The sequence below is a fragment of the Dermacentor albipictus genome, chromosome 2 (genome assembly GCF_038994185.2).
Source record: "Dermacentor albipictus isolate Rhodes 1998 colony chromosome 2, USDA_Dalb.pri_finalv2, whole genome shotgun sequence".
Taxonomy (NCBI): Eukaryota; Metazoa; Arthropoda; class Arachnida; order Ixodida; family Ixodidae; genus Dermacentor; species Dermacentor albipictus.
The window spans coordinates 27,313,989-27,340,000 of NC_091822.1; the positions used below are offsets into that span (position 1 = coordinate 27,313,989).

The window sequence follows — 26,012 nt, forward strand, 5'->3', positions numbered from 1 at the left end:
TTGGCGACAAAGTAGAATGAATTTAATTTATTGAGGTAAGGGGGCGAAAGATGGAATTCAGTCGTATAGACCGTTGACCATTACATCGGTAATATAATGGCTAGCAATGCAGGCAATCAAATTAAAGCTTGAAGCATGGGCAGAGAATAATGGCATTTTGGGGGAACTGCACAATGGCTTCAGAATAGGTAGGCGTTAAGATGACAACTTATTGGTTCTTACTCCGTGTATTGAAATATAAAAAGTAGAAAGCAGACCGTTATTATGAAGCCTCCTTAGACGTCACAGGAGCTTTTGACAACGTAGACCGCAACATTTCGTGGGAGATTCCGCAAGGGGTAGGCTTCTACAGCTTTTGAGAGAGATTTACCTAGAAAATACCACTCGCGTTGAATGGGAAGGGATGAGGAGCGAGGAGAAAGTTCATATCAACAAGGGACTGATGCAGGGGTGCCCTTTATCCCCACTGCTGTTTATGATGTACATAGTGAGGATGGAGAGGGCACTAGGAGGAAGTAATATCGGGTTTAATCTCTCATACAAACAAGCGGGTACAGTAGTAGAGCAGCATCTTCCAGGTTTATTTTATGCAGACGACACCGTGTTGCTAGCTAACGCGCAAAGGGATTTGCAACGTCTGGCTAATATCTGTGGACAGGAAGGAAACAATTTAGGTTTGAAATTTAGTGTGAGAAAATCAGGTGATATGGTATTCAATGACAGTGGCGATACACGGCCAGGAAATACCTCGGGTAACAGAATATAAATACCTTGGTATATGAATAAACGAAGGCAATAGATATATGGAAACACGGGAAAGAACAATAACAGGGAAGGGGAACAGAAATGGCAGCCATAATGAAGCACAGAGCGCTATGGGGATACAATAGGTACGAGGCCGTCCGAGGTACGAAAGGTGTAACGGTTCCAAGACTTACTTTTAGAAGTGCGGTTGTTTGCCTTAAATCAGGGGTACAATCCGGACTCGATGGGAACCAAAGGTCAGTGAGACGCCTCGCATCGGGCGCTCACGGGAAGACTACAAATGAAGCTGTGCAGGGTGATATTGGCTGGACTAGTTTTGAAGTGAGGGAAGCTTCCAGTAAAATTGAGTATGAAGAACGACTGAGGAATATGGAAGAAAGTAAATAGGCTTAGAGAGTGTTGAGGTATCTGTACAGGAAAAACATTGATTCACAGTGGAGGAAAAGAACTAGGAAGCTTCCTAGCGAATATGCGGCCCGTAGGGCGGGCAACACAGCAAAAAAGAACGTCAAGCGGAAAGTCAGAGAGGCTGAAATAATCTCATGGTTGGCGGCAATGGAAAAGAAATCTGCCATAAGTAACTACTTAAGAGGAAAAAAACGAAATCAGAAAAGAAACAATTTATTATAACTCAAAGGGAAGCTCATTACTTTTCAAAGCGAGATTGGGATGCCTTAGAACACGCACCTATAAAGCGAGGTACAAGAAGGAAGAAGCATGTGTTTGCTGCGGTAAAGCTTGGCAAACTATGGAACATGTTTTATTAGAATGGGAAGACGTCTCCTCAGCGGTCGATTTAGGACCCACTGGCTTCCGTGAAGCCCTTGGGTTCAGCGAGAGCAGTGGAAAAGTAAACATGTCCGCAGTAGGGATTAGTAAGAGGCGATTCGAAGATTCGCCTAGGCCGAGATTGGCCAAGATGGCCTAGGACGAACACATAGGCTATAATCACAATCACTGTGATGTGCGATATAGTAAGGCACTAAGGGACGAGCAACAACAAAAACTAACCTAAGCGGCTGAAAACGCTGAATATTAGGGACAATATCAGTGTTGTACGGTTTCAACCGCACAACATGCACAACTCAGATTGCGGTTGTCGACGTCGAGGAGGCTGGCTTCCGTGAGGAAGGACTTCGTAATTCACGTCACTAATTCGCTGCAACACTCTGTAATGTCCGAAGTAGCGACTCGAAAGCTTCTCAAATAGTCCTTTTCGGCGCACGGGAGTCTAGACCAAAACTTGATCACTAGGTTGGAACTCCACTTGTCAATGGCCGAGATTGTAACGTTGCGCATCGATGCTCTGTTGTTTTTTTATGTGCACTCTGGCAAGTTCACGGGCTTCTTCGGCGTATTGCACGAAAACTTCGGCATCTTGGGCGAGGTCAAGATGATCGATGTTGTCGCAAGGCAGCATTGCTTCTAACATAGTCTGCACTTCACGGCCGTAAACGAGGTAAAACGGTGTGAAGCGTGTTGTTTCTTGCGTAGCAGTGTTATAGGCAAACGTTACATAAGGGAGTATCTCGTCCCACGTCTCGTGCTGTACGTCTACGTACATAGACAGCATGTGAGTCATCGTTTTGTTCAGTCGTTCGGTCAAGCCATTTGTATGCGGATGATAGGCTGTTGTCCTTCGATGGGTCGTGTAGCTTAATTTAAAAGCGTCTTCATTGAGCTGTGCCGTAAAGGCTTTGCCTCGGTCTGTGATGACGAGCGATGGGGCGCCGCGCCGTAGGACGATGCTCTCTATGAAAAACAGGGCAACGTCGGAAGCTGTGCCTCGAGGCAGCGCTTTTGTTTCAGCATACCGCGTTAAATAGTCTGTGGCGACGATTATCCACCTGCTGCCAGAAGGTGCCAGTGGAAACGGGCCCAAAAGATCCATGCCGACTTGATCGAAAAGTCTTCCAGGTTGGTCAATCGGATTCAGAAATCCCGCAGGCTTCACAGCTGGCGATTTTCGGCGCTGGCATTCACGGCAGTCTTGGACGTACCGCTTAACACACTCGGCAAGTTTCGGCCAGTAATAGAATTTGCGCACTCTGTCAAGCGTTCGAGTAAAACCTAAATGGCCAGACGGAGGCTCGTCAGAACAGGCGAACAAAACTTCGGCCTGAAGGTCTGCTGGAACGACCATAAGGTAGGTCTTGTTGGCGGCAGCGGAGTTCTTATACCAGACGCCATGTCGTAAACAAAAAGACCAAAATCCTCGAGCGATATGCCAGGGTATTTATGGGTTTCATCCTTCTAGATGTTCGAATATAGGCCGCAGTGCGTCGTCTGCTCGTTGCCGTGTGGACAAATCAGTAACGCTTACGGCCCCAAGGAAAGCGCCGTCGTTTTCAGTGTCTTGGTCGGTAGTGTCGATAGGGGCGCGTGAGAGTGTGTCAGCGTCTTCGTGTATGCGGCCTGACTTGTACACGATGGTCACGTCGTACTCCTGCAAACCTAAACTCCACCGTGCCAGTCATCCAGAAGGGTCCCGCAGATTTGCAAGCCAGCATAACGAGTGGTGATCGGTTACAACTTTGAATGGGCGGCCGTACAGGTAAGGTCGAAATTTAGCCAACGCCCATATGACGGCAAGTCACTCTTTCTCCGGGGTGCTGTACTTGGTCTCTGCACGCGTTAGTGTGCGACTTGCGTAAGCGATCACTCTTTCAATACCTTCCTGCCGTTGTACAAGCACCGCACCTAGACCAACGTTACTGGCGCCTGTATGAGCTTACGTGTCCGCCTCCTCGTCAAAGTGGGCCAAAACTGGCGCTGACACCAGACGCTGTCGAAGCTCGGTGAAAGCAGTCACCTGATCTGAGGCCCAAACGAACGATACATCGTTCCTCGTGAGGCGAGTCAGCGGCTCCTCCATCTTCGAAAAATTTTCGATGGAACGCCGGTAGTATGCGCAAAGGCCCAGGAAGCGTCGCACACATTTCTTGTCATTCTATGTTGGAAACGTGGCTACAGCGGCAGTTTTCGCGGGATCGGGGCTCACGCCTTCCGCGCTGATCACGTGTCCCAGAAACATAAGCTCCTTGTGGACTAAATGACACTTCTGAAGCTTAAGTGTGAGGTTAGCCGATCGGATGGCTTCGAAAACTTGCCGCAGTCGTTTCAGGTTGTTGTCAAATGTCGCCGAAAAAACAAACACGTCGTCGAGGTAGACGAGGCAGCTTTCCCACCAGACCAGCGAAAGCAGTGTCCATCATTCGCTGGAAAGTTGCTGGTGCCGAACAGAGACCGATAGGAAGTGCTGTGAATTCTTAAACGCCATCTGGTGTGACGAAAGCAGTTTTTTCGCGGTATCGTTCATCTACCTCAATTTGCAGTAACCGCTCTTTAGATCGATAGACGAAAAATACTTAGCTCGCCGCGACTCGCCTAAAGAGCCATCGATACGTGGTAGTGGGTACACATCCTTCCCGGTAACATCGTTGAGGCGTCAATAATCAACACAGAAACGAAGCGTTCCGTATTTTTTCTTGACCAGAACGACCGGGGAAAACCACGGACTGTGCGAAAGCTAGGCCTTCGCACAGACTCTGCCTAGGTACTACGGAGAAGTTTATTAGCTCATGCTGTATGCGTTTGTCCCTAAGCGCGCCGTCAGAAGTCGTGGGGCGCGGTAGTGCAGAACTTAGCGTCGGAAGTTGGCGGCTGGACATAACAATATTTATTCAATCCTGTTTTTTTTACTATTTGAAACAACACGTCATTCTTTCGTATTATTGACAGGGGTGTATAAGATAGGATGTCTGCTATCGCGGACAGCCAATTTTTTAAGCGAACACTCCCTGGCACGCTTCGGCCTCCACGGCCCCAACCCACGGGCCGCCCTGCTTCCAGCTTTGATCCCCCCCCCCCCCGCTACCCCTTGGGTGCCCCGAATATCCTGCGCCGCCTGCTTTATTATAACCTCAGGAGCTCTCCTGAGGCCTCCGTTTGCTGGTTACATGTGCAATGCTCGTAAAAAATCCAATCTATCGTCGCGACGAGCAAAGTGACCCACGAATTATACAACACCGGTCAGAACCTTGCCCCTTCAGACACAGCGATCAGTAAATGCGGCGTCCGTGCCCACTGCCTGCACGGGCAGCCACCGGCGGAGCGTAAACAAACTCGACCGCACTCCGCGATGCCGCCACGTCTAGGGGACAAACGGATGCAGCACGCGCTTTGAAACCTCCTCCGCAGTGCCTAGGCAGAGTCACATATTCAAGGAGCAAAGGCCCCCAGATTTCCTCTCTCGCACCCACTCATACTCACGCCTGAGCGGAAACGTCGAGTGCCGCGAGAAACACCCCGTCTCGCTGTACCTTCTAGCAATTGTAAAGATGCATCCCGGCCGGCGCCGCCGCGGGAGCCTTCGACAGTTTGTGCCCATAGCATGCGCTGTGCTCACTTTACTATGTCACAAAAAAGATGCAGATGCTGGGCTGTGGAGGCCGCGTGCTTGGTTGTGATAGTGTCAACATTACAATCGCCCATAGCCTGAAGAGAATGCTTGGACGTGGCGTCTCAACAGCGTGCTGACCACATATGCAGAAGGAGCATGTAGACAAGCGTAAGAAAAAATGTCTCCAAAGCGTGCAATCAGCGTCGCAGACGGCCAGGCCCGAAACAAGTGTCACGTGGTAGTGACGTTAAATGACACACTAGCAGTACTGTGAAAGACAAAACTAGCTTTTATTGGGCGAACCTGTGCCCACGAAACAGGCTACACTTAAAGCACAACGATAGCGGCGAACACAGTCGGCGATCGTCGGAAATCTGATCAGCGGGTTAAGCGCGTCGGCTTTTATACAGTAGTCTTCGAATTTTCCAGACTAATCGTCGGGACCCGCATGCCTTCCACAAAGTTCTACACCATGCGCATCAGGCGAATAAATCAGATAACACAAGGTTCGGCGACAACAGACTGCGGATAGAAGCATCGATAACTTTCCAGAAACTTCGGATACATGCAAGCGCGTCCCGTGCTGTACGATAAGATTTGTTAGGCGGCGAAACGTGGTCGCCCGATAAATATAAGTACACGTGTCAATACCCCCCTGTTAAAAAAATCATCGTCCCGATGCTACAAAGAGAGCGAAAAACAAAAGGACACTTATTAAACATAAGTAACAAAACAACGAAAAGAAACAAAGTCCAAAGGTCAGTTACGCGAAGTCCCAAAGTTTGTCAACGCTGGTGGTACGGCTTGAGTCGCACAACGTGGACAATTTCAGGTCGTGAGCGGCGCCGCTGTGACAGCGAAATGCCGTCTGGCACGACCTCATAGTCCAGTGCGCCAATACGTCGGATGATCCTGTACGGTCCGAAATAGCGACGCAAAAGCTTCTCGCTCAGTCCTCGTCGGCGTATAGGGGTCCAAACCCAAACACGGTCACCGGGCTGGTACTCGACAAAGCGTCGTCGGAGGTTGTAGTATCGGCTGTCGGTCCTCTGCTGGTTCTTGATCCGCAGGCGGGCGAGCTGCCGGGCTTCTTCGGCGCGCAGGAGATAGCTAGCGACGTCAAGATTTTCCTCGTCAGTGACGTGCGGCAGCATGGCGTCGAGCGTCGTCGTCGGATTCCTGCCGTAAACCAGCTTAAACGGCGTGATCTGTGTTGTTTCTTGCACCGCCGTGTTGTAAGCGAACGTTACGTACGGCAGGACGGCATCCCACGTCTTGTGTTCGACGTCGACGTACATCGCTAGCATGTCGGCGAGGGTCTTATTCAGCCGCTCCGTAAGACCATTCCTCTGCGGGTGGTAGGCCGTTGTCCTCCCGTGCCTTGTCTGACTGTAGTTCAGAATGGCTTGAGTGAGCTCCGCTGTAAAGGCCGTTCCTCTGTCGGTGATGAGGACTTCTGGGGCGCCCTGTCGCAGCAGGATGTTTTCGACAAAGAATTTCGCCACTTCGGCTGCGCTACCTTTCGGCAGTGCTTTAGTTTCAGCGAAGCGGGTGAGGTAGTCCGTCGCCACGACGATCCACTTATTTCTGGTTGTTGACGTCGGAAAGGGTCCCAGCAAGTCCATCCCGATCTGCTGGAATGGTCGGCATGGAGGCTCGATTGGCTGTAGTAATCCGGCTGGCCTTGTCGGCGGTGTCTTGCGTCGCTGACAGTCTCGGCATGTTCTGACATAACGGGCGACGTCGGCGGTCAGGTGCGGACAATAATACTTTTCTTGTATCCTCGATAGTGTCCGGGAAAATCCTAGGTGTCCAGCGGTCCGATCGTCATGTAGGGCGTGCAATACTTCTGGACGAAGTCCTGACGGGACAACAAGAAGGTAGTTGGCGCGGACTGGTGAAAAGTTCTTCTTCACGAGTAGATTGTTTTGAAGCGTGAAGGAAGATAATCCGCGCTTAAATGCCCTGGGGACAACGTCGGTGTGCCCTTCCAAAAATTCGACGAGGCCTTTTAGCTCCGCGTCTGCCCGTTGCTGTGCAGCGTAGTCTTCCGCGCTTATCATTCCAAGGAAGGCGTCGTCATTCTCGTCGTCTTGCGGCGGCGGGTCAATGGGGGCGCGTGATAGGCAATCGGCATCGGAGTGTTTTCGTCCGGACTTGTAGGTGACAGTGATGTCGTATTCTTGTAGTCTGAGGCTCCACCGCGCTAGTCGTCCTGAAGGATCCTTTATATTCGCTAGCCAACACAACGCGTGATGGTCACTGACGACTTTGAATGGCCTGCCATAAAGATAAGGGTGAAATTTAGCTGTAGCCCAAACGATGGCGAGGCATTCCTTTTCGGTCGTAGAATAGTTGCCTTCCGCTTTGACAGCGACCGGCCAGCGTAAGCTATCATCTGTTCGACTCCGTTTCTCCTCTGGACTAGAACGGCACCGAGGCCTAGTCTACTGGCGTCAGTATGGATTTCTGTATCGGCGTACTCGTCGAAGTGCGCAAGTACCGGCGGCGACTGCATGCGTCGTTTCAGTTCTTCAAATGCGTCGGCCTGCGGCGTTTCCCACTTGAACTCGACATCACATTTAGTTAGACGTGTCAACGGCTTGGCGATGCGTGAAAAGTCCTTGACAAAGCGCCTGTAGTAGGCACACATGCCAAGGAATCTACGCACTGCCTTCTTGTCGGTGGGCTGGGGGAACTTTGCGATGGCAGCTGTTTTCTGGGGGTCGGGGCGTACTCCGGATTTACTGATGACGTGGCCTAGGAACAGAAGCTCGTCGTAAGCGAAGCGGCATTTTTCTGGCTTCAGAGTGAGCCCTGATGACTTGATGGCCTCTAGTACTGTGACAAGCCGCCTAAGGTGATCGTCGAAATTTCCGGCGAATACAACGACGTCATCCAAGTAAACGAGACAGGTCTGCCATTTCAATGCCGCTGAAACCGTGTCCATCACGCGCTGGAACGTTGCAGGCGCCGAGCACAGTCCAAATGGCATAACCTTGAACTCGTAGAAGCCGTCTGGGGTGATGAAGGCGGTCTTTCCGCGGTCTCTTTCGTCGACTTCTATTTGCCAATAGCCAGACTTGAGGTCCATCGAGGAGAAGTATTTAGCGTTGCAGAGCCGATCTAATGCGTCGTCTATCCGTGGGAGGGGGTATACGTCCTTCTTCGTGATCTTGTTCAGACGACGATAATCGACGCAGAAACGTAGGGTTCCGTCCTTTTTCTTTACCAGGACAACAGGGGATGCCCACGGGCTTTTCGACGGCTGGATGATGTCGTCGCGCAGCATTTCGTCGACTTGTTCTCTTATAGCTTCGCGTTCTCGCGGTGAAACTCGGTAAGGGCTCTGGCGGAGTGGTCGAGCGCTCTCCTCGGTTATTATGCGATGCTTGGCGACTGGTGTTTGTCGAATCCTCGATGACGTCGAAAAGCAGTCTTTGTATCTTCGAAGCAGACTTCTGAGCTGTTGCTTCTTAATCACGGGGAGACTTGGATTTATGTCGAAGTCTGGCTCGGGAACTACGGTCGTCGGGGTAGATTCGACAGAATCCGAGAGGACAAACGCATCGCTGCTTTCCTGAATTTCCTCGATGTATGCGATCGTCGTGTCCTTGTTGATGTGCTTGAACTCCTGGCTGAAGTTTGTCAGCAACACCTTCGTGTTTCCTCCGTACAGTCGAGCGATCCCTCTTGCGACGCAATATTCACGGTCGAGCAGTAGACATTGGTCGCCTTCGATGACGCCTTCTACGTCAGCGGGTGTTTCGGTGCCAACCGAAATGACAATGCTGGAGCGAGGCGGGATGCTCACTTGATCTTCGAGCACTCTCAAGGCGTGGAGACTACGAGGGCTCTCCGGCGGTATCGCTTGATCTTCCGACAGCGTTATTGACTTCGACTTCAGGTCGATGATTGCGCCGTGTTGGTTCAGGAAGTCCACGCCGAGAATGACGTCTCGTGAACACTGTTGGAGGATAACGAAGGTGGCAGGGTAAGTCCGGTCATGAACGGTTATTCTTGCCGTGCAGACTCCAGTCGGCGTAATGAGGTGTCCTCCAGCGGTTCGAATTTGAGGGCCTTCCCATGCAGTTTTAACTTTCTTCAAATGGGCGGCGATGTGTCCACTCATTGCGGAGTAATCAGCACCTGTGTCCACTAAGGCGGTAACTGCGTGGCCATCGAGAAGCACGTCGAGGTCGGTGGTTCTTTGTCTGGCGTTGCAGTTAGGTCTTGGCGTCGGATCACGGCTGCGTCGTGTTGAACTGAAGCTGGAACGTCGCGTCGTCAAGTCGTCTTTCGTCGGTGTAGTCTTGGCTTGCTGACTTCGTCGGGACGGTGGCGTGTCGTCATTAGGTCGTCGAGATGGTTTCTTCGTCGACTTCGTCGGCGGCGGAGGATCTTCCTCAGTTCGACGAACAGCAACCGCACCTCCATCGGTTGCTGCTTTTAGTTTTCCGGATATGGGCTCGCTGGCCGGCCCCGGGCTGGGCCAGTGTATGGTCGGCGCTGCGGCGACAGGTAGCGGCCTGGTGATGGCGAACGCGACGGTCGTCGAGAGCTCCATTGAGTAGCGGCGAGGTAGTCGGCGATGTCACGTGGGCGCTCTCCAAGCTGTGGACGCGGCGCGTTGACGGCGAAACCTCGCAGTCCCATCTCTCGGTATGGGCATCGTCGGTAGACGTGACCTGCTTCTCCACAGTGGCAGCAGAGCGGGCGGTGGTCAGGAGCGCGCCAAACGTCTGTCTTCCTCGGGTAGCTGCGCTCGGCGACGGGTGGGCGTGCTGGCGGCGGCGGTGGTGGTCGACGGAATTGCGGCGTTACGGGGCCCTGGCGCGGTAGTGGAAGGGGACCTTGACGGCGGGCGACGGCGGCGTAGCTCATCGCTTGCGGCTGAGGCTGCGGCGGTTCTGGTTGCACCTCAGGAATTCCAAGCGATCGGTGCACCTCTTCTTTTACGATGTCCACGATCGAGGCCACCTGAGGCTGCGACGAAGGCAAGACCTTGCGCAGTTCTTCGCGCACAATGGCCCTGATGGTCTCGCGCAGATCGTCCGTGGCCAGTGATTGAATTCCTGCGTAGTGGGTAGAGCTTGTACGGCGGTTGAATTGCCGGTTCCGCATTTCGAGTGTCTTCTCGATGTTCGTCGCCTCACGAAGAAACTCTTCGACGGTCTTCGGTGGGCTTCTTACCATCCCGGCGAAAAGTTCCTCCTTTACACCACGCACCAGTAGGCGGACTTTCTTCTCCTCGGCCATGTCCGGGTCGGCGTGGCGGAACAAACGGCTCATTTCTTCCGTAAAAATGGCAACGTTCTCGTTTGGTAGCTGCACTCAGGCGTCCAGCATAGCTTCGGCCCTTTCCTTGCGCACGACGCTTGTAAAGGTGCGTAGGAAGCCGCTACGGAACAGGTCCCACGTTGTCAAGGTCGATTCCCTGTTCTCAAACCAAGTTCTGGCGGTGTCTTCTAAGGCGAAGTAGACATAGATTAGATAGATAGATAGATAGATAGATAGATAGATAGATAGATAGATAGATAGATAGATAGATAGATAGATAGATAGATAGATAGATAGATAGATAGATAGATAGATAGATAGATAGATAGATAGATAGATAGATAGATAGATAGATAGATAGATAGATAGATAGATAGATAGATAGATAGATAGATAGATAGATAGATAGATAGATAGATAGATAGATAGATAGATAGATAGATAGATAGATAGATAGATAGATAGATAGATAGATAGATAGATAGATAGATAGATAGATAGATAGATAGATAGATAGATAGATAGATAGATAGATAGATAGATAGATAGATAGATAGATAGATAGATAAACTTTATTAAAATAATAATATGCCGCAGCTTCTCGTCGAAGTCCCAGTTGTTGAATGTTGCGATTCGTTCGTAGGTCTCCAGCCATGATTCCGGGTCTTCAGTCGCTGCTCCATGGAAGGTTGGTGGGCCCCGAGGTTGTTGTAGGATACTAGGGGACGCTGGGGCAGCCATTGGGGTTGTCTTGACCACGATCTTCTTTGTCGCCTCAGGTAGAAGTCCGTGCTCTGGGGGCAGTCCTTGCAGTCTGCGGCTAGCACGTTGGTCTTGGGCGATGTTGGTTCTGTCCTCGGGCTTCGGGCTTGGGTCGCGGCTTTGCGGGGGCGTTCGGTACATGAACGCACCAGCACCTCCACCAGATGTCACGTGGTAGTGACGTTAAATGACACACTAGCAGTACTGTGAAAGACAAAACTAGCTTTTATTGGGCGAACCTGTGCCCACAAAACAGGCTACACTTAAAGCACAACGATAGCGGCGAACACAGTGGGCGATCGTCGGAAATCTGATCAGTGGGTTAAGCGCGTCGGCTTTTATACAGTAGTCATCGAATTTTCCAGACTAATCGTCGGGACCCGCATGCCTTCCACAAAGTTCTACACCATGCGCGTCAGGCGAATAAATCAGATAACACAAGGTTCGGCGAGAACAGACTGCGGACAGAAGCATCGATAACTTTCCAGAAACTTCAGATACATGCAAGCGCGTCCCGTGCTGTACGATAAGATTTGTTAGGCGGCGAAACGTGGTTGCCCGATAAATATAAGTACACGTGTCACAAGTGTCGTGCGAAACAGGAGCGTATTCGCTACGCAGCAAAACGTGGTGCAGACCGCGAATGTACGTATGCATTGTATACATACAATTATATTATTCACACGCCGTGCTTGCTTAGTGGCTCCAGTATTGTACTGCTAAGCACGAGGTCGCAGGATCGAATCCCGGCGACGGCAGCCGCATTTCCATGGGGGTGAAATGCGAAAACACCCGTGCACCTAAATTTAGGTGCACCTTGAAGAACCCCAGATGGTCCAAATTTTCTGAGTCCCCTACAATGGCGTGCCTCATTATTAGATTGTTGTTTTCGCACGTAGAACACTACAATTTTATTTCTTAAAGATAATAATCAACTGAGTTAGGCACAGCCCCATAATTTAAATGAAGTTTAACCCTTCGGCCACAATGCGATACGGCATATAAGGCAATGATACTTCTCAAAGGTACCAAAATTATGAACAATGACGCGCAATAACGCCTCAAGCAAACACATCTCCCTGTGTATTCTGAGGACCACGCAAACTGCAGTGGTGCACGCAAGGCAATGTTTGACATCAGCGCATCACTTGCCAGTTATTTGAGCAATAGGCTACAGTGTGTAAGCAGAAATGCAGAACAATCGTCCTTGCAGAAAGTTGCTCAAGGTGTACCTCAAGGTAGTTTATTGAGGCTACTTTTCATTACATATATCAACGACATTATAAACATAAGCCAGACAACCCAATATGTCATACAGTGGACTCTCGTTAAACGGAACCTCAAGGGACCGGGAAATTATGTTCCGTTTATCAGGAGTTTCGTTTAGCGAGAGGAGGTTCAGGATTTCGCAATCCGTTCCAGACTGCTTGGTCCCGACGAGACAGGCGTGCGCGCAATTGGCAGTCTCCGCTGAAGCGGATCTCAGGTGCAAAATCTAGGTATTAAAGAGGACTGTATGCTACGGGCACAAACTTTATTGCACAAAAGCGGTAAGCAATGAACTTTTTTTTCAGAGCACTACTAAAATTTTTAAAAAAATCTCAATAGTCCACTTATTCCGTGGAAATCAGCGGGAACTGCGATTTATTGGCTTGTGAAAAAGGACTTTATGTTTGCTTGTTTGAGCTCTCGCAACCGTTTTCTTTGAATGGCACCACTCATACTAGACAGGCTGCTCAAAAACAGCTCCGAACCTTCTTCTCGTTGGAAGAAACTCTTCAGCATTTGGACTGCCGATTCCGCCTGCGCAGGTGTCACCACAGGATCAGAGTCGGCAGTCTCGTGTTCGACTTCTTCATCCTCGTCTTCGCTTTCATCGGGGGGACAGACATCAGCTACAATGCTCTGCACGGTATTTTCCGGACATGTTGCTACATCACTGTGAATTTGAACATACAGACAGTGATGCGTACCGCGATGGGGCTTTGCGTGAACGTGAAGTTGCGGTTTCGAGTCTATTTTCGGTTCCGTTTATACGGTGGTCAGAAAATTCGAGTTCCGATTAACGGGATTTTTTTTACATTGCCTTAATACAAAACCAACCAACTGCGAGGCGTTTGTTCCGTTTAAGCGTTGATTCCGTTTAACCGATTTCCGTTTATCGAGATTCTACTGTATATGCGGATGACACTTCCCTGTTTTTCACAGCTATGGACGTAAATCACATTATTTCAGCAGCAAATGCGACACTAGGTGACTTGTATGCATGGTCGACCGTAAACTCCCTACAAATCAACTCCTTAAAAACCAAAGCTGTTCTGTTTCGATTGAAGGGAACAACGTACATGGCTACTTCAAAGCAATACCTGAATGATTCCGCGATTGATTTTTTCTTCGACAGCTAAAACATTGGGAATAATTTTTCACGAGCATATGTTGTGGGATTCCCAAAGTAAAATGGTAAGAAAAAAGCTAAGTAAGGCGCTAGGCATGCTTAGGAGATGTCAATCATTTCTACTGACTACTCAGATGTTAACTATCTATAACACGCTTTTTTGTTCACAGCTACGCTATGGTCTTTTGTTGTGGGGCACTGGCACCCTGCAATCTAAGCAAAAATTACTCACGCTTCAAAGAGAGAGAGAGAGAAAATAATGCAGAGAAAGGCAGGGAGGTTAACGAGAATGCATTAACCAAAATGCATTACGTTGTATAGCAAATGCCGAATATAATGCACATACCTCAATAATGCAGAGACAGGCAGGGATGTTAACCAGAATGCATTAACCAAAATGCATTACGTTGTATAGCAAATGCCGAATATAATGCACATACCTCAATAATGCAGAGACAGGCAGGGATGTTAACCAGAATGCATTAACCAAAATGCATTACGTTGTATAGCAAATGCCGAATATAATGCACATACCTCGTCTTTATTCAACAAATTCAAAGTACTAAGATTTGATAACATGTATGACTATTGTTCATTAGTGTCCTTGAAAACAGAATTTAACAAAGGAAATAATAATCTTACCTCCATAGCATGCTTAGAGGGCAGCACCTCGTCTCGACCTACTAGACAGAGCGATTATTGGAAGGTTCCTCGATGCCGAACAAACTATATGGTCTCCAAATGCTGAAACATTCACTCCCCCACATACTAAACAAGTTCAATTTTTCATTAGAGCGATTACGCCTTCTTTCGCGACAAGATATGTCCAATCTTTTTTACTGACATGATGTATTTCTTGTTTTGTTTTTTTGGTGCAAAAATGCGGCTTGAGATGATGCATTTTTGCGATGTTAAATTTTTTGTCTTCTCGAGGAGTGCAAATATTTTTGAATTTTTCGTTTTTGTATAATTATATTCCTTATTGTACCAATTTCACTATGTATTCATGTGCCTATTTACTTGTTTTCATGACTACGAATGCTGTCACTTTTCTGCCTTGTATTGCTGGGATGTGGGGCCAGTCAAGCTGCGTTTATTTCGCAGCTTTTTTCCCGCATTCCACACCACACGTTGTATCTTTGCCTCATGTATGAATTTGTAAACATTGAAACACTGTGGCGAAATAAACTCCAATTCCAACTTCAACTTTTGTACTGTACTAAACACTTAAGAACTTACGCATTCACCGCTGACATCACCGCTAATTTTCGCCATTCAAGGGAAATAGCACAAAAAGCTTCGCTTACATCGATTTCCGCACTGTGTGGGATCCGCATGTTTCTTTAATAAAGGGCTACGCTGATTTTAGAAAGAAACAAAGTCGCAAAGTCGGAAGTCATGATAGTTTACCTCGTGCCAAAACAGTCCAAACACAAGAAAAAACTAAATTCCCTTCGTCGCACTGATGTGAGGAGAATGCGGTTTAAAGAAGAAATTTCGAGTAAAAATTTTGATCTTCATTCCTTCAATTATTCAAAAACAGTTTTCTCACACAAAATGTTTAAAACATTTGAAATAATAGTTTACCATGGGTAAGTAGTGTCAATTGAGTCCTACAAGAACATCTATATAGTTATGAGCGCTTCTTTCCCCCCCCCCCCCCCCCGTTCCGTACGTCTAAGGGTGCGTATTTGTGTCACCTATTACTTAGCCATTGTGGGTTATCTGAGTGACCGCTTGACGTACACATGCCATCCATAATCTTAAAAAGTATAGTTCTCGAGGTGAGCAAAAAAAATGCACCAACCTCGCGTCCTTAATGAAGGAAGCGAGGATGCACCTAGCTCGCATTAAAACACACAGCTTTAATGGCACGGCCGATGATGATGAGAGTTCCGTAAGTTACCAAGAATTTCCGTGAGAATAAGAAAAGTGACATTTTTGTCATGCAGTGTCATTAAACACGTCTGTGTATGCAAGCCATCGTCTGCTATTTTTGCTTTTATATGCTAAGATAGGTAAGGATATTTTCCCAATGTTTTCTAAATTTCAGGAAAAGCTTGTTTGCAGGTTATTTTTCCGATGGCTTCAAAATTTCCGGAAATTTTACATCACTAAGTGTAGCGTATAGACCATTGCAGTTGTGGAAATTCTTTCCCATCTGAGGTCGCTATAAGTATTTCTTTATTTACAGATAGCCTAACCTTCCCATTCTTTGCATTACCAGGAGAACAATCATTCATGAAGCAAAGCTTTAATGGCAATTGTGCCTCGTGTGCAGTTACGACCAAGTGAAAATCAAGTACCTGATTTTTATTCGACAACTGCTTGTTAATATCGCTCGATCTCGTGAATATCTTTGAATGCTCTGATATTCTTCTTCTGTTGTTTTCTGTAGACCTTAATGATAGCAGCATTACCAAAATAAAAATTGACTCTAACAGCTACCGGCCTTTGGATTGGCCTTAACATTTGCTATTTTGTGAGCATATTTTTTATAACATCTCATCTTGTCACAGGTATGGCCTATCCACGGAAAATCTGCACTAAGTGGAAAGGTGTCGTGGGAGAAGACCAGCCTGGAATGTTTTCTGGGGTGCAAGTCGCCGCTCACGAAATAGGACATGCGTAAGTGTTTCTTGAGATTACTGTTTTCTCCACAAAAAATATAACACTGCTATATATTTTTTTAGCAAGAGAACAAACTTTCCAGTATCACTCACAACTCGTTCTTAAATATAGATAAACCAGATGAGCGCGTACTCCCAGCTCTCTCAGTGGTTGTGTTGTTTATTTATTTATTTTGTAAGTGGGATTTATTGAAGCTCGTGCGAGGAATCGCAAGTAGCTCTGTATGACCAGTCTTAGCTCTTGACATCAGCAGCTTAAGTTCAGGTCGCGTGCCGAAGCGATGGCAGTGCGCAGAGCGCTAGACGTATATTCCCGACGACATTTGCCCCCGCGGCGAAGATGAGCCATCCTAGCGACCTAAGGTGATGACACGATGAGGAGGTCGTGGTACGGCTTCAGGCACCTGACGTGAACCGCCTCGCGGCCACGGCGGCACTTGTCCGAAGATGGCGTCACCGGTTGTATCACATAGTTTATAGGCAATGCAGACCCCAGGATACGGTACAGACACTGATATTCCGGAGCGAGCTTTGGGCTAAGGCATGGAGATTGGAAGGGCAGCCGAAGCCAGACATGAGGACCCACGGAGAAGGACTGTATAGGCTGTTTGTTGTCACGGTGATCTTTTTGGATGCCTGCGCTATCCGACATGAATGAGCGAGCCAGTTGACGGCACTCTTCAATAGCGAGCAACTTCGGAAAGAGGCGGAAATTCAGAGGCGTCCGTGTGATAGGGTAGTACGGGGTCAAGGGTAGAGGGTGGTTCACGTCCATAACGAAGAAAAAATGGTGATAAACCTGTGGTAGCCTTAATGGCCGTATTAAACGCGTACGTCACGAAAGGGAGAACTTCGTCCCAATAGGAATGAACAGACGCAACATACATTGTAAGCATATCACCAAGAGTGTGGTTGAACCGTTCCGCTAGGCCGTTGGTGTGTGGGCGATGTGCCGTAGTGGTGTGGTGAATAGTGTGGCACGCGGCGAGTAGCTAATTGATAATTTCGGACACGAAGACACGGCCTCGATCGCTGAGATGTTCTCGCGGTGCTACGTGCCTTAAGATGAAATGCCGTAAGATGAACGCGGTGACGTCGCGAGCAGCAGCTGAAGCAAGTGCAGCAGTTTCGGCATTCTTGTCAGTGCATGGAAGAGGCCCATAAAGGTCAATGCCAACCCGGTCAAAAGGACGCGCAGGTCACTATAAAGGTTGCAGGAGCCTGTCGTATCAGGAGATGTCTTGCGTCGCTGGCAGGCTGCACAAGACCGAATCTATATGTGGACATAAGAATACATGACGCGCCAGTAGTACCACTGGTGGAGCCGCTCGTACGTCTTCAGGACGACAGCATGAGCTTGTCGTGGGTCTGCCTGGAAATACGTGCACCTGCCGGAACGCATAGCCCTAGGGATTACCAGAAGGCATTTGCTGCCTTCCGGCTGATTGTTTCGGCGATACAAGATGGCGTCCCATGTCCCAAAATCGTTGGCTTGGCGACGAAAGGGTCGAGGGCATGAAGCCATTAAAGAACTCATGAGAACGTCAGTGAGAGATGCAATCCCCGGATCTTTCGTCTGTTCAGACGGCATGTCAGCAACAGTAAGCGTCGCAACCGGGCAATCCATGGATGAGGACGGCGGTTCGTCGGATCGCATGGGTGTTCGGGGGAGCGCATCTGCGCCATAATGTTGACGTTCGGAGCGATAGAGCACACAAATGTCAAATTCTTGGCGTCGAAGAGGCCATCGTCCAAGACAACCCAACGGGTCTATCAGTGGCGTAAGCCAGCATAGTGCGTGGTTATCTGTCACAACATTGAAAATATGGCCATACAAGTAAAGGAGAAATATGCTTAAAGCCTAAACTATAGCCAAGCACTCTTTTTCTGTGATAGAATAGTTGGTTTCTGCCTCTCTGAGGGCACAGCTCACATAGGCAACCACATATTCCGGGAAGCCAGGCTTGCGTTGTGCAAGAACTTCTACAACACCAATGCCGCTGGCGTCCCTATGAACTTCGGTCGGAGCACTCGGGTCCTAGTAACGTGAACGGGCATTGAGGAAAGCAGACGACGCAAAGTGGTGAACGCTCGCTCGCATTCCCGAGTCCAATCATGAAGATCACCAGGGCCAGCTAGGAACTTCGTCAGGGGTGCGATGCCGCAGGCAAAATTGGGCACAAAGTGACGAAAATAAGAGCAGAGACCGACAATAGTTCGGAGCTCTTTCACCGTAGTCAGCTGCCGAAATTCTGCGAGAGCGCGAAGCTTGTCAAGGTCGGGAAGGACGCCGTCTTTGGAAACGATGTGGCCAAGCATCGGGCTCCACAGCGGCTCCAAGGCCGGCGGTGGCAAGGCAAGTAAGCACGTTGCGTAGACAAGAGAGGTTTGCGGTAAAATTAATGGAGGAAACTGCCACGTCGTCTAAATTAAACAAACATGTCTTTCATTTGAGGCCTTGTAAAATATTGTCCATCGTCCTTTCTAATGTCGCGCGCGCATTGGATAGGCCGAATGGCATTGCCGTAAATTCGTGCAGGCGATCAGGCGTAACGAAAGTTGTCTTCGAGCGATCGGAATCATCTATCGGCACTTGCCAATAGCCCGATGGCAACTCCAAAGACGGAAAAGAATTCGTCCCCATGTAGACAATCCAGGGCGTCACTATGCGCGGTGGAGTGTAGACATCTTTACGTGTAATATTGTTGAGGCGACGATAGTCCACACAGACACAAATCAAGCCACCTCTTTTCTTAACTAGTACTACGGCAGACGACCAAGGACTGCGGGATGGTTTGATAACACCACGTTCAAGCATGTCCTCAACTTGCTCTGTGATGACATGACGTTCGGTTGATGACACGCGGTACGGACGCTGGCGTAATGGTGCCTGATGCCCCATATAAATGTGGTGTGAGACGGTACTTGTACAGCCTAATGACGTTTGGTTCAATGAAAAGATGCGTGAAAATCATTTAAAAGACTAAGTAGCCGCTCACGTTGTGTCAGATTGAGGCCATTGGCAACAAAGCGACAAAAACCTCCGGCGGTGTCCATTCAGATGGCCTATGGCACGTAATTGCTCTTACGCCAGCAGTAGCCACATCGTCGGTAACAGGAAAATGCACAATAACGTTAGCGCCCACAATCTGGATCGTGCCAATAATATCGCCACCGTGCGAAGCCAAAGAGTACGCTGCTCGGTTAGAAGCCAGTATTTCTGCAGCACTTTGGTGAACCATAACGAGGGAGAAAGGCAATAATATAGGCTGGCGGCTACTGAAGGCGGCAGCTAGTGTAAACATGGCCGTCGCGTCGGCAAGCGATGTGCATGAAAGAGGAACAGTTACAGCACTGTGAAAAGGAAGGTCAGTATCTGAAGCTACACAGATAGTTCCAAGATCATGGACTTGAAAGTTTTGAGATGGGTAATCGCACTGAACGGAGAACTAAACCTCAGCACACGCACAGTCAACGATGGCATGATGGCGCGAAAGAAAATCCCAGCCGAGAATTACATCGTGTGAGCGACAAGTTAACCCAAAAAAATTTTACGAGTACATAATCTCTCTGATCAGCATCCTGACAGTGCACATAGCGCCTAGCAGAACTTCTTGTGCACTAGCTGTTCTAAGCGATAGCACCGAAGGCGTCATGGTCACTTTCCGTAATGAACGACCAAGCTTTTCACTAATAACAGATACAGCAGCATCTGTAGTGACGAGCACAAGATATTTGATGCCATCAACGGCTCTCCAATAACGTTGGCGGGTGAAAAGCGAGGACTTTGATATTCCGATGATTACGCAGTTCACGCCTCAGGAACTGCGGAAATAAGTTATCTGCCTCAGTGGTACTCGAGCTGTGTTGACGCCGCCTGGGTGAGAGTGAGCGGCGACGCGGGGAAGGCGAGCGATGAGTATCATAGGGCTGTGAATGGGAAGCTGCTGTGTCATCAGCAGCGTAGACTTTCGGTGGCGGCTGTTGTGGCCTACGCAATGGTCGGAAGCCGTAGCTGGGGGCTCGCGTGGTGCCCATGAAGGCCGGGAAGCGTCGGTGGCACAAGCATGCTACATGTCCCGGGGAACAACAGGCGTAGGATATTAGATGGTTGTCAGCAGTGCGCCAAGGATTTGTTCCCTGCTGCTGTGCGCTGAAAAAGGAAGCCGCCGGCTGGCGAGGCGAAGGCGGAGGATAGAGCACCGGTGGGCGAGGACCTGCAGGCAGAGGAAAAACAACAGGCGAGGCGCCCTTACAACGTGTTCAGCATACGTCACAGGTGCGGCCAAGGGAGGCAGCCGACACGGTGATAAAAGAGCTTCGTTCACTTGCTCTTCAATCATCTGTCGGATCACTGGAGCCAAATTGTTAGAAGGCTTCTCCGTTGTTTGCAAAACGGAGAGCTGTCACGCGACCTTCTCACCCACAAATCCTTTTATCTGCGTCAGCAGAGTTGTTTGGTTGTCGCCAATAACCAATGTGCTAGAATTTTCCGTAGGTGGTGGGCGCCGAGCTAAGAAGCGTTGTTTCCGTAGCTCGTCAGAACTTACGCACAAATTGATAACTTTGGCTACTGTACGGGCATCCTTAGCTAACATGTCGAAGGTGCCCTCATCGATGCCTATCATAATGCCTTTTGTCTTGCCCTCTTCTGCCATTGAAGATTTCACGCGCCTACACAGGTCAATGGCATCGTCGATGTAACTTGTGAAAGTTTCTCCGTGATGTTGCGCACGCCCACGCAAGCGTTCTTCAGCACGCAGTTTGCGCACAGCGGGCCGCCCAAACACTTCTGCGAAGCTCGTCTTGAATGCACTCCTTGTTTTGAAATCGAGTTCGTGGTTTCGGAACCGGAGGTTCGCGATGCCGGTTAAGAGAAACAGCACATTGTGCAACTGGGTGGCATCGTCCCACTTGTTGTGTTGGCTCACCCGTTCCTACGATGAGAACTAATCCTTCACGTGATGATCATCGGTGTCACTAAAGCTGTCAGGATCACGCTGGCACACCACACCAGAAACGATAACAGCTGGAGGCTGTGGTGTATCTGCCTGAGTGGTTTTGTCAGGCTTTATCGCCGCAGTAGGTAGCCGTCCGGCTTCGGAGTAACAGCTTTGGAAGTTACCCCGCACTTCCACCAAATGAAAAGTGGATTTATTGAAGCTCGTCCGAGGGATTGCAAGTACCTCTGTATGGCCAGTCCTAGCTCTTGGCATCAGTAGCTCGACCTCGAGTCTCACGCCGAAGCGATGGCAGTGTGCATAACGATACATACCATATTCCCCGCTACTATTTATTTATTTATTTATTTATTTAGACGTTGTTCGAACTGGTAAGTATTCGAGTGGAATATCGTGTTAGTGCGCGGGTGAATTCCTGTGTACCGCAGGCATGGGAGTGCGTAAAAATTATAAAAGCCCTTAAAGACAAAACCTAAGAAATTCAAGAACTATGGGCACATTACCTTAGTCTTGGTAGTTTGTAAAATAGTCACCGAGGTAATCTGCTCTTGAGTCAGGGCAATGCTAGACTTCCGTTAAACCAGATAATAGACTGAATTCAGGAAGCGGTGTTAGCAATGGATCCCATTCGTGTCTTCAATCATGTAATTGAGGAATATTCAGAGTGCAACTCTACGGTGCCCTAATAGATCAACAAAAAATGTCAAATTCAGTATATATACCAACCAACAGTTATTGAGGCACTATGCAGTCATGTAGTGCAGGAAACATGAGTGCATATTTTAGTGAATATTTAAACAGATTCTATATGGCTGCCGTAATCCATCATAAACGAATTTGAGGACACTTAAGCATTTCCAATTTTCTTGTAAATGCGAAAGAATGAATGTGCACTTCAAGGCTGCTGAGCGGTTCTTCAAGTATCCAGCTCCTCGCGGGCAAGCGAGCGCGTTGAGATGCTTGGAGTCTTGATTTTGCTTTACCGAGGCGCAGTGAAAACGCAAGCCGGAGCTTGCGTGGACAAGGAAGGCGCGGATAAGGCAGACTTCCTTCGTTTCGGTGGTTGTTTCCTGGGCGGTACACAAAGTCGTAGACCCAAGAAGCACCGACGCACTCAGCCGCCTAACCCTCAACGAAACCATTGAGGACTCGCTTCAAGTTGGCTGCGTGTTGGCAACGGCCACATAAGATGACCCGACATTGTCCAAGCTGTACAAAGTTCTACAGGAAAGCCAGTGCTCGAAAACTGCAAGAAGACAACTTCAACGCTTTTAACGTGATAGCGATAAGGGCACCGTGTCGCATAGAATCTGGTGTCGGTGTCCCGCGCCGACCGTTTTGTCAGTCAAACATTATTACGAACCACGCATACCAAACCAGGCACACATTCTGCGTAGCTCAAAGGCGTTACTGAAATAATAAAATTTCTCATAGTAAAACGCGTTCGAAAAATCGTGAAGTACAACTTACACACAACCAAGCGACATGATAGCATCGGATTATAATTTAAGTGTACGAGTTAACATAATTCTGTTACGTGGAAACACAAAGACAAACCACTTTTCCAGCCTTTCTACCATTCGTAAAGCGGTGCGCCCCACTCGGTTCTTTGCAACAACACCACACAGATGGCGCTCGCCTCCGCAGACCCGCGGCCCACGCAAGAGGCCGCGTTTCTATACAAAAGCTCGCCTTCGTGCATCCCGCTATTGTTTTCCTCTAAACATTAAGTAGATAAGCTGCAGTTGGCGGGAAGCGTGAGAATCAGTCAGGAGTCTTTGAATGCTATCGCATTCATCTCTTAAAGGCGGAGCTTAATCGTCCTCCAAACTTTTCGCAAGAGAGCTACGGAGTTGAGCTTTCATTGTGGTTGCATCTCGCTAGAGTTACGAGTTGTCATTACAGGCCCATTTCGCCCGCAAGCCTCTGCTCTCATCCACGCCGAACACAGGCATTGTTGCAATGAAGAAGTGCGCCTACAGCTACATGTGGAGGCCAGGAATAGAGAAGGATATCAAGACACTTGCGGCAGAGTGTACAGTATGCCAGGTTAATCAACGCACTCCGCCACGAGCCCCAGTTCCGGACTAGGACAGACCGAGCATAACTTAGCGCAAATTGCACTTCAATTTCGCAGGCCCAATTGACAGGTCCACATTTCAAGGGGTAGTGGGCGCCTACAGTAAATGCACTGAAGTTCGCCATACGAATAAAACAACATCGACAGGTGTCGTCAAAACCTGCGTTCATCGATTGCAAAGTTTGGACTGCAGCACAAAGTCAAACAACGTAACCGCATTCGTGTCGGTAGAAATAAAGAATTTCTACAGTCACAAAGGCGTCATGGAGGTAACACTGCTCCATACCACCCAGCTACAAACGGACAGGCTGAACAAAGTGGTAATGTACTTTTAGCACAGAGCGAGCCGAACCACTAGCAGCTTTTTAAAGCCGGGAGAAACAAACGAATCCAGTTGCCCTATCTGGTAGAAATTAAAATCTCCGGCCACCGTGTTAGCAAGGATATGGAAGCGGGTCTATTTAGTTCGAGAAGGCGCTTTCCATCTTGTTTTCGTGACATTCTAGCGTAGATTTGCTCATTGATAATAAATACGGCTTCACCGGCGTCCATATCCTTGATAACACGGTGGCAGGAGATTTTAATTTCTACCAGATAGGGCAGCAGGATTCGCTTGTTTCTCCCGACATTAAAAAGCTGTTCGTGGTTCGGCTCGCTCTGTGCTAAAAGTGCATTAACCACTTTGTCATTTGTCTTCCTGTTAAATACCACTTTGCCATTTACATTTGTTAAATACCCTACATTCTTTCACCAGTGACATCGTACCTTTAGATATTTGCATTTGATTCTTTCGTGCTTATCTCCTCATCGGTAGCAATATCCGCCAAAAAAGAAGCTTTGCGGTTTCTTTTTCTTGGGGTTTCCTTGTGCGTGGCCTTTCTTGATGATAGGACGGCTCTATCCAATTGAGGAGTTTGATCGGATGGTCGCAAGCTCTTCAATTCTGTTTCGACGAGTTCCGCTGCTTCTGCCAACTCGCAAGCTGTTTCGAAGTGGAGTTCTTTCTTCTCAAGCAGCGTCGCCTGTTATGGCCGTGTTCCGGAACCGCATAATAAACCGGTCGCGTAGTGCGTCATCCAGAAAATTTCCGCAAGCGCACTTGGCAGCCAAGTGTTTTACTTCTACGGCAAACGCCGAGACTGACTCCGTTTCTAGCTGGTACTGGTAGTTGAGCTTGAACCTTTCAGCTATTGCTTGGCTACGTGGGACATAGTGTTCCTTCAAGACTTTGACTGGGTCCTCGAACGACTTTTCATCCCGTTTAGCAAGCAACCGAATGTCCTGGAGGTACTTGTGCGGGGCTAACCGAGATCCGTGGTGAAAGCGCACTTCTAAATGATGCCGTCTTCGATTTGCGTTACTTTCTAGTAATTGTGAAAGCGAGCCATATACCAGTTTTCGTCAGCGCCTTTGATGAAGGAATCGAATTCCCAAACATTCCCCATGTTAAGCCGCTGCGAATTCCCTACTTCGCTTCGCTCGGGGCCAATGCTAGCTTAGAAATCGCCGCCATGCTCGTTGCCAGATGATATAGGAAGACACACACACCCGGAACCAGCGAAGGACTTCCATTTATTCAGAGAACGCGCCGTGCTTCCCTAGCTTACGTCAAAACTGTGGCGAAGCCTGCCGCGAGCGTTGATAGTGGAGAGATGATACAGCAATTATTTTGGGGGGGTTGAAGCCGGACAAGAATTTCGACAAGAAAAGGGAGATAACACTATTATATCCTAGTGAGGAGGGCATTGAAACGTCTGCCTGGCCTGCTAATTATGACGCAGGAACTGCTCGGGGATTCCAGAATAAGTTCGACCCCGTGTGATTCTTTAACGTGCAGCTAATGCGCCGTACTCAAGCGTTTTTGCATTCGGCCCACGTGTGAACTTCCAAATACTGCCAGTCTACGGAATACTGCCCGCGACCTCGTGAACACCAGCGCGGCGTCCGCAGTCATTCAGCCACAAATATATTCACCGGCAGCCCTTGCTATTGACTTCATCACTGGTCTCAGCGCCTCTTTCGCTCTAGAATGTCGTCACTTTTCGCACGTTAGGTGTGATTTCTGGCTCGTAACATTTGCGTACCTACATTTCCTGTACGTCTCGCCGGCTTGTCATTCTGCCGTTTATGTCAATGTATCCTTTGCAATTCATATCAGCCATTTCATTTCACACCTAAATGTAACATTTAAATATTTCTGTTACAAGATAAAAACAAATTACTGTCTCTTGCATAATGCTCTCAAATAAGTATTCAGATAACTGCTGTAATACATAAGCATGTTGCGTATTAATAACGATTAATACATTCAATATGCCACTAGATGCTAATTACTGTTTTGAATCTGGGAGCCTAATACTTCTAGTAGCAATCGGTGAGTTACGTTCATGACAAGCGCATTTCTTATCGAGGTACTATGTTACACCATATTATGCCAATTCATTATTTTCAGATTAGGGTCTGTACATGATGGCCAAAGCAATTCCGCTCTTTGCTTGGCAGAAGATGGATATGTGATGAGCCCGAAAGCTGGAGGACGGAATTCTTACACATTTTCAAACTGTACCATTACTGTAATTAGCGCGTTTTTGAGGTGAGTGATATGGACATCGTAGATCTACGATTCTTAAACGTGCGTGCACAGCAAAAATAAGATCTGTAGATGTATGCGAGAAGTATGCACACATTCTGACGTGATAGTCCAGCGGAAACCCGCAAGGTGGAGAGAAGTTATTAA

General features: G+C 48.5%; 1 protein-coding gene across 1 annotated transcript in view; it reads left to right on the forward strand.

Moving 5' to 3' along the window:
- Positions 1-26,012, forward strand: part of LOC135897904 (venom metalloproteinase antarease-like TtrivMP_A) — a 248,462-nt gene that overhangs the window by 184,019 nt on the left and 38,431 nt on the right. The window contains exons 12-13 of the mRNA XM_070533531.1: positions 16,124-16,232; positions 25,728-25,868. Coding sequence (XP_070389632.1) covers positions 16,124-16,232; positions 25,728-25,868 — 250 coding nt within the window. The remainder of the gene's footprint in view (positions 1-16,123; positions 16,233-25,727; positions 25,869-26,012) is intronic.